The 12,815-nt window shown below is 30.2% G+C and overlaps 1 protein-coding gene across 10 annotated transcripts in view; it reads left to right on the plus strand.

Annotated features, from left to right (window-relative positions):
- LOC108695203 (dystrophin, isoforms A/C/F/G/H) overlaps positions 1–12,815 on the plus strand; it is a 469,808-nt gene that overhangs the window by 8,102 nt on the left and 448,891 nt on the right. The window contains exon 1 of one of the 10 annotated variants that reach the window (XM_018188071.1): positions 904–1,013. The exons of the other annotated variants lie outside the window; for them this stretch is intronic. Coding sequence (XP_018043560.1) covers positions 995–1,013 — 19 coding nt within the window. The 5' untranslated portion in view covers positions 904–994. Of the gene's footprint in view, positions 1–903; positions 1,014–12,815 lie in introns of those variants that run through there. 10 annotated transcript variants of the gene reach the window in all.

A 12,815-nucleotide genomic window follows, 5' to 3' on the forward strand; every position in this document is an offset into this window, starting at 1 on the left:
ATTAAAGCTTATTTCAATTAGAAGAATGGCATATTCAACATTAGTCTTCCCTTTCAATGAAGACGATTACATAAAATTTTTATTATTTTTATTTTCTCGTACGATTATCCGAGGGGGCCCACGGACGTGAGACGGTCTGGAGAAAGGGGGAAATTCTCGCTATTGGAGAAAGAAGGGACGCAGTGTCGAGGATTTCGCAGCATCGGTGAGACGAGAACGGAGCTACGCCGATGTGCATCGTGGTCAGTGGTGAGGGAAGTTGGGCCTTATGAGTTATCCGAGGTTGCCAGTTCGTTCGTGGCTTGGCCGGCGTGCGTTGCGTGTGCTGTATAACTGCGTTTGGCAGTTGTCGATTGACATTAGTTCGCGAGGGAAGGACGTTATCGCGTCGCTGTCTTCTGCTCTTTTTTTCTGCGCTCGCGCGAGTCATCAGCGTCGTTTCTCTATCGCGCGTTCTCCGTCCGTTCGAATCGACGAGTCGTAAAATCGTGTGGGATGTCACGAAGTGTCGCATCGCACGACCTCCGGTTACGACGGTCGTGAAGGTTTCAAACGGATCGTCGTCTCGTTCGCAGAGAGAGAGAGAGAGAGAGAGAGAGAGAGAGAGAGAGAGAGAGAGAGAGAGAGAAAGTTAAAGAGTTGATGCGTGCAAGCGCGCGTGCGACGGCGGCGGCGGCGGCGGCGGGCGACGAGTAGCGACGAGTGCAGTGAATGTTGGTGAGGTGTGCGTGAGTGCGTGGCCGGTGTGCCTCTTGACTTGTCAGAATCAACAAGTGGCGTAGTAACATCCTCGTGTGGGCGCGTGCGCGCGCGCGAACGGCCGATTCTAACCTCGGTTAACTCTTCTCCTTCGCGCGTGTATTTGTGCGCGCGCGCGAGCTGGCTTCCCGCGGGAGACGATTGACGCCGTCGCGGCGCATCGCCGGTGATCTGCGACCACCTCGTGTCCCTGGATATTAACGTCATCGGACTGTCCGGTCCAAATATCCTCAAGATGGAAGTCATCTACATAGGTGCGTGCGTGCGTGTATGTTTACATACATATGTACATAGGTATGACGTATGTGGGCGTGTGGGCACGTCTTGTGGAGTTCGCATAGCGAGATTCTTTCTCTGTTCCGTACGTAGCCCGTTCTCTTGCGCGCTTGTCACTTTGCACCTGGCAAATGCAAGGCGCAAGGCCTTCTCTACGGAATCTTTTCGGAGCACGGCCTTGATCTCGAACGATATTCTTCGCCGAAACCTGACGCGATTCTTCCACTTAATCGTTCGAGATAATTGCGCACAGAAAAGTCATTTTATTACGAGGAAAAGTGATAATTCAACTTATTTTTTTCCTTTTGAGTAAATAAATTATCTTTGGAAAGATTATTTTTTTGATGATTAATAATTTTAAAGTTTATTTATTATAAATTTTAGAAAAACTCATGATTATGTGCTTGAAACACAAGAATTTATTCTTTTTTAAGAATATAAAATAAAATTTATTGAAGGAGCGACTTTATATATAATAATTTAAGCAAATTGAATTTATTTTTAGTATAATGTTGATCGAAGTATTATGAATTTTTGAAATACGTGATTAATATTTGTGAGAATATATTTTTCTGTGACAATGTTTTTTCATGTATGATTGTAACAGATAGTCGTTATTTAGTAAGCTAACGGACTATTGTTTTTATGGCGAATTTTTACTGCGATTATCGAACTCGTCATCGAGAAACATTCCGGTATTTACCAGTCCCAATTATTCCTATGCTGTGTGTGTTTCTTATATATGTTGTCTCCTTATATCATAGTTTTTAGTTTTTATGTGCAGTGTTTACGACTTTTTTTTAATCAGTCCGGATTAATTTGCTTCCACTTTGAAATGTGCCTGATTATATTCTTCTTGCAAGCATAAATATGAAAAATTTAGGAAATCTGAGAGATAAGTCACATCACAGTCTTATCTTTGAAGCCTTGTGGCTTTGTATCTTATATTTCGAGTATTCGAGTACTTCTACGTTTAGCGTTAAATATTTCGACCTGATTTCTCCTCTTTTGCACGAAGATATGTTATCTGCAGCTAAGAGTTAAACAGCCATATATTTTACGAAATTCACAGTGGAAGGACTTATTTCATTTATTTTTATTATATATTATTTTTAAAGACTTTTATTGCGTAATAAACTCGACGTTTGTCTATTGTGTAACACGTTTTATCGAAGAAACTACTATTCAATCGCTTGACTCACCTCGATGTGCTTTTTCATGGCTATTCTGTATAGTACACACACACATATATATATATATATATATATATATATATATATATAGAGCCATATTGGCTACTTGAATATACAGTTGCCGGGCCACATTTTTCGCGTTGTCACCCGCAGTAGGCAATGGAATTATCTACGCCCCGAGCATAACTTATCTTATCTTAAAATTATTTGCGCCGGCGCGCGGGAACTGCATGCGGGAATGTCAGAATTGAAAATCGGTACACGTGTATGTAAGAAAAGATAACGTGCTTACACTTGATGCTGACACTTGATTTTAATGCGCCGATACTTGATTTAATGTGCTACACTATCCTATACTAGTATACATATGAAAATCCAAAAAAATTAGCGATTGTCAAAGTGCGACGAGAATGATTGTTTAACCACAAATAAAATATCAATATTAAAATATCAATATTAAATTCAATAAATTCAATAAATTAATATATATGTCATATTGATTTATGGCGAATATATTAGAGCTTTTAAAAATCATCGCGATGACATACCTACACGCGATACATCACGTATATTCTCGCGTATATTTCGTCTGATTCGTATACGCGCAATATTCAATCTTGGAGATTTGTGTTTCATAAAATCATTTTTTCTTAAAATGATACGCATAACGATACACCCGCAAAAATTATTATGTTGTAATAATTTATATATTTGCTTCCACAATCAACGCAAATATATTAACATGAATGATATATTATAATGATTTAATAAATTTTAAAATGTAAATTGAGTAATAAATGATAACCAGGGACAAATTATGTGAATAAATTGTTATATTAGTTCGTTTAAATTATTGTGGAATATCTTTACACACACAAAAATTACAAACAGCTTTATTTTTAGAAAAATATAGTCAAATATTGTTATTATTTAGATTGGTAATATATAATTAATTATATATTATTTGTAATTTGTTTATGTTAATAAATATTTGTAACTACCAGTAATGGATTTTTTTACGAAAAAGTTTCTGTTTTGTTCCTGTTAAGCTATTACAAAATTTAAAGATCATGAAATTAAATAAAAAACATATAATTTAATTGAAAACATATATTTTCAATTAAATTATGTAAATATATATTCTGGTGTATATTAAGAGAATATACATTTCGAGGATAACTTCTTTAATAAATTAACAGCAAATTATTCCTTATAATCTAGCTGCATAATGCATTATAAAAGATTGATGTTTACATTGTGAAACTACATCATTTGCAAATTGTGCTACGAATTTATATATGTAAATTGTAAATTAAAATGTTTTCCTACAAACCAGGTTAATTGGTCGTTAATTCAATTTGCGCGTTAATACTTTCTATTCGATTAAATTTTCCTCATTTAGATTGCACATTCTTGAACATTGCTGTATTCGTTGTCGCAGGCCAATGAACCATTACTTAAATATATACATGCTCAGTCGATATATCTTTATGTGTATATATAATATTTAGAAAGTCGTTTTACATAGTTTGGTAGTATTTACATTATTATATTTGTAGTAGTTATTTACAGAATATGGAGCTATGAAAAAGCCACTCCCATCAAAATAAATTTACGTAAGATTTATATAGGATTAAATAACGTTAAGTTTCAATAACGTAATTATTATAATATCCGGAATCAATTTAATGTTATTAAATAAATGATAATATTATTTATATTATTATTTATTTAATTGATAAAAAATAAAAATATAAATAAATTAGTATGAGTTTATAATTGAGTACATATTACAATATGAATTTATTTGATCTTTCAGAATATATTAATCTAATAAAAACACAAATTTTTAAAATAATAAGTATATAAGTCGGTTGAAATATAATGATACAGATAACTGCATGGATTAATCAATACTTTGGACTCTCTTCATTTTTTATTCAATTAAAAATGCATGTATTATATCAATATTAATAACAATATTAATAATGTTGTTTCCATTTTGTATATCAATTTTATAATCAATTGTGTTATTATACTTAATAGCTATTCGATTATTTTACTTATTAAATTAAGATAATTATATTGAAAAGAAAGAGATCTCATTTCAATGATTGATTTTTGTGAAGTTAATACATCATTTTCAAAACTTTTCTGAAATGTTTGATGCTCAAACAACAGAACAAAAAATCATGATATTGTCAAAATAATGATAATGTCAAAATCATTTAAAATGAAATGTAAATGATAAAAGTGACTTTTAGTAATTAATTTTTAGTAATCAATTTTGGAGTTATTTTGATGTCATGATGATTTGTATTCTGCTTAGGACATTTTGATGTAAAAAAAGTAAAAGAATTCTGTGATAATTTAACATGAAAAGTAAAGATCCATCTATAAGATAAATATGAAGTGCACACTTTGCGTTGTCATTATATAAAAATAGATAGTAATATTTTTATATTAATCAGAATCGATGTTAATATTTTTGATGAAGTTTTTGATGAAAGCAATATAAAAAATTCTCAATTGTTAAATTTAAAAAAAAAATTATATAATATTTTTAATTTTTTTGCAATATAGCTTTATATTATTAGAAAATTTCAATCCGTGATATGACAAATTACATCGGTACCTTTCAATTGGCGTTTAATAATAATCATCATATGAGAAACATAGAACGCATATTCAATATTCGGATTGTTCATGTTTTCATGCGGACTCTCGATAATTTCGTTAGCCACCGAGTTCGTTGTCATAGTTGAACACTCTCATGAAGGCACGCACTAGTATTATTCGGTCCCATCAAAACGCTTGACCCGCGAACCTTTCATAGTGCGGTTAGGGCCAACGACATGCGTGCTCCAGGCACATTCACAGAGAAGAAGTGTGCTGCACTCGCATAGCCGGTAGTGGTCCGCATTGTCAGTTCGTTTAAACAATTGTTCGCTACGCAGTCCGCTTATTTGCATAGTATCCATGCTGTTCTCGAGGTACACTCCCAGCTTGGCGCCATCGAGCCCATGAGATTCAGCTGGTGACACATTTAGGTTTTGTTATCTAATTATTCTAATGTATACGGTATTGTCTGATATATGAGGATTCCGATTATCATAATCCTGCAGAAAAAAAACGGAAACCTTCCTGACAACTAATTACAACAATTTGCTAGCCAAATGTTATATCAAATATTAATTAGTGTGACAAAATTCTTTCGATTTCTTGGAATGAAATCTCACTCCAAAAGAGTGAAACTACTGTTATAATTGAAAAAGAGTAAAAGTTATTTTATTTGCACTCTTCAATAAGAGATTTTCACTCTTTTTTTGGAATGAGACTTTATTCTTTTGGAGTGGGATTCACTCCAAAAAAGGAATGAGATTTCTTTCCTTTGAAGAGCATCTCACTCAAAAAAAAAGAAAGAAAATCTGTCATTTTTCTTCAAGAATGCAAGTATTCTCACTCTTTTTCAATAATAACAGTTCTTTCATTCTTTTGAAGTAAAATTTCACTCCAAGAAATTTAGAGAGTATTAAAGAAATAATTTCTAATACGTCTCATTAATTTCTTTATGTCTTACTTGTTACCTTATCAAATTTTAATAACATTCGTGATATTGAAGTGATTTTTATAATATGTTTGTTTCGTATATAAGAAAACTATTTCTTTAACTTCGATAAACAGTTCAATTTGTTTGACTAATGCTTTAGATTTGTGTATTAAAATTTTCCAACAACTACTGCGACTTTTCACGTTTTTAATGCTAAACGTGATTTTACATCGCATTCTTTTAGTGTGAGTCGTATTCTGTATGATACAGATGATCACGTTTAGTGATAATAACTGTAAATGCATGAAGAGAATAGCAAAAATATTATATGAAGGTTCGTAATCTCTAGTAGGTTCATATATAGCGCTAGATGCGATCATCTGATTCTGGATTTTATTCATCACATATGAAGACCACGTTCATTGCCAGCATGGGGTGAGAAGAAGCCAGCTGCAGTTAAACGAGAATGCGGGCTGAATTGGCCATAGCATTAGCTAGCGATGGGCGAGTCGCGATGTCCGTTCGATTAGTTGATTGGTTTTTCGCGTGTAAATTCGCACTTCTCGCAGCAACCGATCACAAATTATCTCAACGAAAGCGATATAAAATGTCCAATTGGTTTTATCGCTGAATAAGCGATAAGCGCATGTCGAGTTCATTTTTCTATCGTTTCGTTCTTCCTCCCCACGCTTTCCACTTAACGAAAAGACATGAAGAAGGACTTTCGATAATTTCTTTTAAAGTTCTCTTCCACAGATAGGCTTAAAGAATTAAACTGTTCGTGAATCGACACCTCTGTATCTTCGGTTATTTTCATTCGCATGAATTTTAATGGCAAAACGTTCCGTTCGATTAGAAAGGAAAAACTTCGGGAAATAGTGAATTAATTAGCTAGTTAAGAATATTAACTTGCGCCAGAAGAGATATTACTCATCGATAGTATATTGTAAGAAATGATATAACCTTGGACACTGATACTCGATCTTGCTGCGACAGCGATACTGCAAAACAAACTCAGTACGCCGCGAATGGCGTAATTATCTCCAGCGTGAACATCATTAATAGTGCGAGACATATAATTATCGCTCAATATCGTAGAATTTTTTTTTCAGAGTATCACGAAATATCAAGTTTATTACCTAGTTTATAGTTTGTAAAAACGGTCGTTAGAATTTTGATAATGAAATACTCAATGAATTATTGCTAAAAAAGACTGCTTTTGTTAAAGCAATTGAATGAAGTTTAAAATCGAAGATTTTGAACAATTTTGTCCATATATCAAGACAAGTAAAATCATGTAAAAAATTGTTAAAATACCTCATTTTGTATTTTTTGTGAATAAATAAAATATTATTTGGCTTTTTCTAAGAATTTTGTTTTTTTACTATTTAAAATTTTTTAAACATTTTTTGTGCTTGATATAATGATAAAACTAAATTTTCTTTACAATTTTCCGCATAACTTACGTCATGTAGCATGTACTATTATTTCATGTATAATCAGAATTTTTATAATTAAATCTAAATTAAATATATACATATTAAGCTCCTCAATAAATAATATAAAAATATATTAGTAAATATATTTTATTTTTACAAACTTGAAAATGAATTTGTATTTTGTGAAATGCTGGTTACTGTATCATTGATCTAATCTAATAATGTTTTATAATAATTATATATAATTGTGATATTATTTTAATAAAAAGAAAAATCATTCACGTTAATAAAAAAGGTACTAAAAATATTGAAATGAGTGTATATCGTATAACTGTCAATTAGATATATCATTTTTGCTATTGCATTTAAAGCACGTCGGTCTCTGAGAAAATATTATATGAATGTTATTTTAATTAAGATGATTAAAATAGCAGAATGTGAATCTTATAGAAAATCGTTTATCTTGAAAATTTCAATCTATCAATTATTGATTTGTTCACCTTTTCTATAGTTGGGAACAGAAGAGAACATGTCGATGGGCATCTAGCTAAGTTTAACGATAGTTTTACGTGGCTGACACTGTTTTCTCAATGAAGTATTATCGATGTGTTAATTTGTAGTTCGTTCAACCCTTGCGGTCGTTGATTATGCGAACGTAGCTTTCAGTCGATTTGATACAACAAATTATTATCGCATTAAATGTAGTATATAAACGCATGTTTATTTGGATTAATTTAAATTGTCAAATTTTCAATACAGTTGTACTTATCCTATATTTATTTACACTTTGATAACAGTTTTTGAAGATTTATTTTTTGTTTTGTAAACTGAACAAGACAGTGTAATTTTTCGTACGAAAAAATAAATTTAAGATTCTAAGATTCTATGCTTTTAAAATGCTATAATTGTCTTAATTTAACTTATATAAAATTTATAATATATAAATTTAATATCAGCTTATAAAAATATACAATAAAATGTTGGACACTCATTTATTTTATCGAAAGAACTAAAAATGAATTAAAAAGTAGTATAAATGAAAAAGTATACTGTATGTATGTTTATTAAATAAATAATTTGAAAATTAAATATGTTTAATCTTCATAGACTCCAGATATAGACTTCTGGATTATGTATCGATGTTAATTAGCATTATTAACATTCTTTATTGAATTTTTTTTTAATAGAAGGTAGAACGAGATAATAAATCATTAATTTAAATTTTAATTAATCAAATTTTTAATTTAAATTTTTAAACAATAAGAAATTGAAAAGTCACTATGTTTTTCAGTAGGTATTAATTAATATTGATAGTATACAAAATATAAGAAAATAATATAGAGACAAGCATATTTCCCAAATTTGTTCTAGAAATGATTACAACATTAAAATGTAGAATTTAAAAAATATTGATGTAAAGTCGGAGTTAATAGTTTGCGGAGCAAATTATTAACTTTAGCGTTAAAATTTAATTTTCTAAGAATGATGAAGACTTCGAGTTGCATGTGCTAATTTATAGCAAGGCGAAGTATTTACAGACACACAAGTCCTCTGTTTGCTTAATGGCGATATGTTACTGTTTGTACTATGTGCTTTGAAAGAAAACGAATGGATGCGTATACCTAAACAGAGTCGTTCTTAGACTAAATCAGACTTTAATAAATAATTTCTTTTCTGCTCTTCTCTCTTGACTAGTATAAAATATATTCCGTTATAAAATTATAATCACAATATAGTTTGTATATGTGTGCATGTGATCCTAAATAAAGAAAAGTGTATATTTCAGTTTTACATTTATGAATAAATAACTGGAGATATTTTCCTCTATCATATTTAAGAGAAAAAGATCTTTAATTTGCGACGTTTGGTACATGTTTCAATTTTATATCATAAAAGATTTGAATTTTTAACGTTTGTATATTATATTATTTGTTTTAATTATACAGTAATATTGTATTTGTATTAAAAGCGGTCCACTCAAGTCTTTTTAAAATTTTGTATTGAATTCCTAAAAAGATTTTTCTAAAAAGAAATTTGATTCTTGAGATAAAACAATAAGTAACATTTAAGTAACGGAGAATTGAGAACAATAACATTGAAATTCGTGCGTTACACAATTTACAAATTATATTTTAAAGTTTCTTACATTGCTTTACAAAAAGATCGGACGTTTCGGCTCCATTCGAGTCGTCATCAGTGATCTCCAAAAAGTGAGTTCCATTAATTAGTACAGAGTAACCGCAACTACTCAGTTCCAGAATGCGGCAGAAAGTCTCTTTAATTACCGTATTTAAGAGTATAACTGTTTTCTGTTAAACTAAATTAATTTTTAATATACCTGAATGTTAATTTAATACGATATAATTATGTGATTTGAATATTTTGTGTTTAATTGATATTCAACATTTTTAGTATTAAAACATAATTTTTAAATAAATGAACAAATAACATAAAAATTTTTTTAAACGTAAATTCTAAGATAAATAAATAAAATTTGTTAATTTAACATTTTATAAATGTTAAATTCATTGGAAACATTTATTTTGGAACATTTATTTGAAATGTTAATTTAAAATATTATAAATGTTAATTTTAATAAAGAAATATGATTGTTTACAATGAATTGTGTCAGTATTACATTTTTTTATGTTATTCCTTTACATAATATTTGTGTTCCTTTCTAATCTATTCATCTTATGTCAAAGTCGCACAATTTGAGTAGATCGTTTAGGATGTGAAATATGTCAAATTTAACACAAATTTTCTAACTGTGTATATTGTTTCCAATTAATAATTAATCGAAACATGAAATGAATCATAATCAATATAGTATTGATAGTTTATTATAAAAATAGCATATATTTTCTAAAAAATCAGTTATATTTCAATCTCCGTTAATCATTTAAGATCCTTGTCGAGATAATTATCCACATTAAATGTTGATATACGCGTTTTTTCGTATCCCTGATATAATGAGAAATCGTTATATGTGTACGATACAGACCTCGATACGGTGCGATAAGATCCTTTGACGAAAGACGTACGGCGTTTGGAAAAAGAAATCGCCGGATTGTACACAAGAACTCGTTGCACCATATTCGGAAGCGCCGTATTTTTGCAGGACTGGACGAAGATATCTTACCGCCCCGAACAGGATCATAAATTTTCAGTTATTATATAATTGCAGTATACTTTTTAACGGAGTTTATATTATTATTACTTAGGCTTTAAATGAATGATTGGTATTACACTTGTCATTAATTTCTACACATTAGTAATTTGTATAATATTTCTATTCTAATTTATACATGTAGAGCACTATAGAATAAAAATTGCTAATATTTTGTGATTAATTATTATTATTATTATATAATTAATTATAACATTGACGAACATTAACTGATTTTTTTTGGTCTTTGACTGATTTATGATAGTAATTTATTAGAACAATAAAAATATAATATTGTTTATACATGTGTTGTACGTACAATCAGTTACAATGCAATGATAAATTATTGCAAATGATACGTTATTTCTTTTCTGGAAAATCGACAATCCCGTTAAACTTAATAGGATCTTTCCTTAATGTCCCCGAGCTTTCATGAGGTAAGCTCCAGGGCGACCGACTTCCTCACAAGACAGACTGTCTTGCGTGCATTGATCTCACGGCTTACTTTACTTTAAGTACATGATCACCATTTGCGATTTCTTTCCGTCTGCATGTTACTCACGTAACCTGTGTTTCCTACAAAATAAGTACGTTCATTCATTCGTTCATTCATCAGTAACGTCTATCGGTTAGTATGTTTTCCTTGAAGCTCATTAAAATGCGCCATTGACTGTGGATGACTTTCAGATTCCAAATGAGAAGTCGATCTTCTAAACTGTTAAGCGTACTGAATGGTATGTTACGTTTTTTGCGAAAAGAAAGCTATTTCTGCGTTTGAGGATTGGCAGAAAATTTTCTTAACAAAAAATTTTTTTTTCATACGATTATCTATTGGTTAGGAAACGACAGAACCGGAATATATATCGGAATGTATACATAGAATACTCACGAAAAGTGAGTATTCTAAACGGACAAAAATTACAGTCAAAATTATAATTTAAAAATTATTGCTTACAAGTTCTTTTTTTGCGTTGCGAGACGATACTTGCGAGTTTTTTTTATGGCGCTAATTTAATATGCAGTGTCGCTTGTCTAAATATAATTCTCTAGCCGTATTAGAAGTATACTGAACAGATATAGATATTTTGTGAAACATGCAGAAGTAACGATTCTACATCAGTAAATATACAAAACGCTAAAATGCGTGAAACCTGACATCATCTATCTTTCTATTTTTATCGGCATGCCGATGCTCGTAGCTTTCTTATAAGCCGATTGCATCACGGACGCATGAAATCAGCATGCGATCAATTCACTACCGTGCGGATGATAACGAGTTGGTCGACAGCATACCATCTCGTGTACTTAACAATCCGATAAAGTGAACAGGTACTTACTTATAGTTATCACGACTTGCTGTCAGTCGACCTAAATTTCGAGTTTACTGCTTCAGTCATCGAGGTCAACTAGTGTCAACGCGATAGATGATGAGCTGCTGTTGTTACGTCGACAATAATTTTACGAGCGAGTAAAACTGTCAGTGGATCAATTGTTGCTCCACTTAATGTATGATAAATTGCAAAAGTATTCTAAGTATTCATAGACGCGCAACGAATAATTGAGGGTCTCCGAGACAAAGTGATATTCGCGCGAAATTTTTCCTTTGCTGCGATAAGTTTTGTCAAGGGAATGCATAAATCACATCATAGAATAATTGTAATAATTGTAATAATTGTAATAATTGTAATTTATTTCAGTTATCAAAAAATATTTCAGTTTGCTTCTGAATTATGATTATCAATCATTTTTTGTGCTTTTTCTAACAATAAAGATTAACTTAATCTTGATTTAATTCACTTTTTATCTTTTCTAATTCTAAGAATTAGATAAAGAGTAAATTAAATCACATTAAAGTTAATCTATATTAATGATAGGAAGTTGATTAGTTTATAGATTTATACTAATATTTATTATTTAAATTATTCTTTATTAATTTTGATTATTATTTTAACAATTATAGGATATATATTTATGTTTATGGGATGGTTTTCTAATTCTATGTATTCATTGATAGGAGCTGTTCGGGCTATTTCACAAACTTTATCTTATGAAGTTAGATTAATGATTTATGATTTTTTAGTATTAATGATTTTAAGAGAGAGGTAGATTAGTAGAAACTGGACTTTATTTTTTCTATTAATCTATATTTAATAGTTTAATTTTAATCATCTAACTCTTCATCTTTTTTTAGTTTTAAAAATTCGAAAAATGAAGAGTAAGTTCATGAGATTAAAATTAATTTATGTTGTTTTAAAAACAATATTTAAGATATTATAGTAGAATAAGAAATATTTTACAACCGAAATTTTATAACCGAATATTTTAATAATTTAGTAATTTCCAATGATTCTAATGCAAATCTTTTTGATTAAATTATAAACAAAAAAAATATAAATTATATATTGGTACGCGATTTTCTGCATTTTCTG

Source organism: Atta colombica, unplaced genomic scaffold, assembly GCF_001594045.1.
Source record: "Atta colombica isolate Treedump-2 unplaced genomic scaffold, Acol1.0 scaffold126, whole genome shotgun sequence".
Lineage (NCBI taxonomy): Eukaryota > Metazoa > Arthropoda > Insecta > Hymenoptera > Formicidae > Atta > Atta colombica.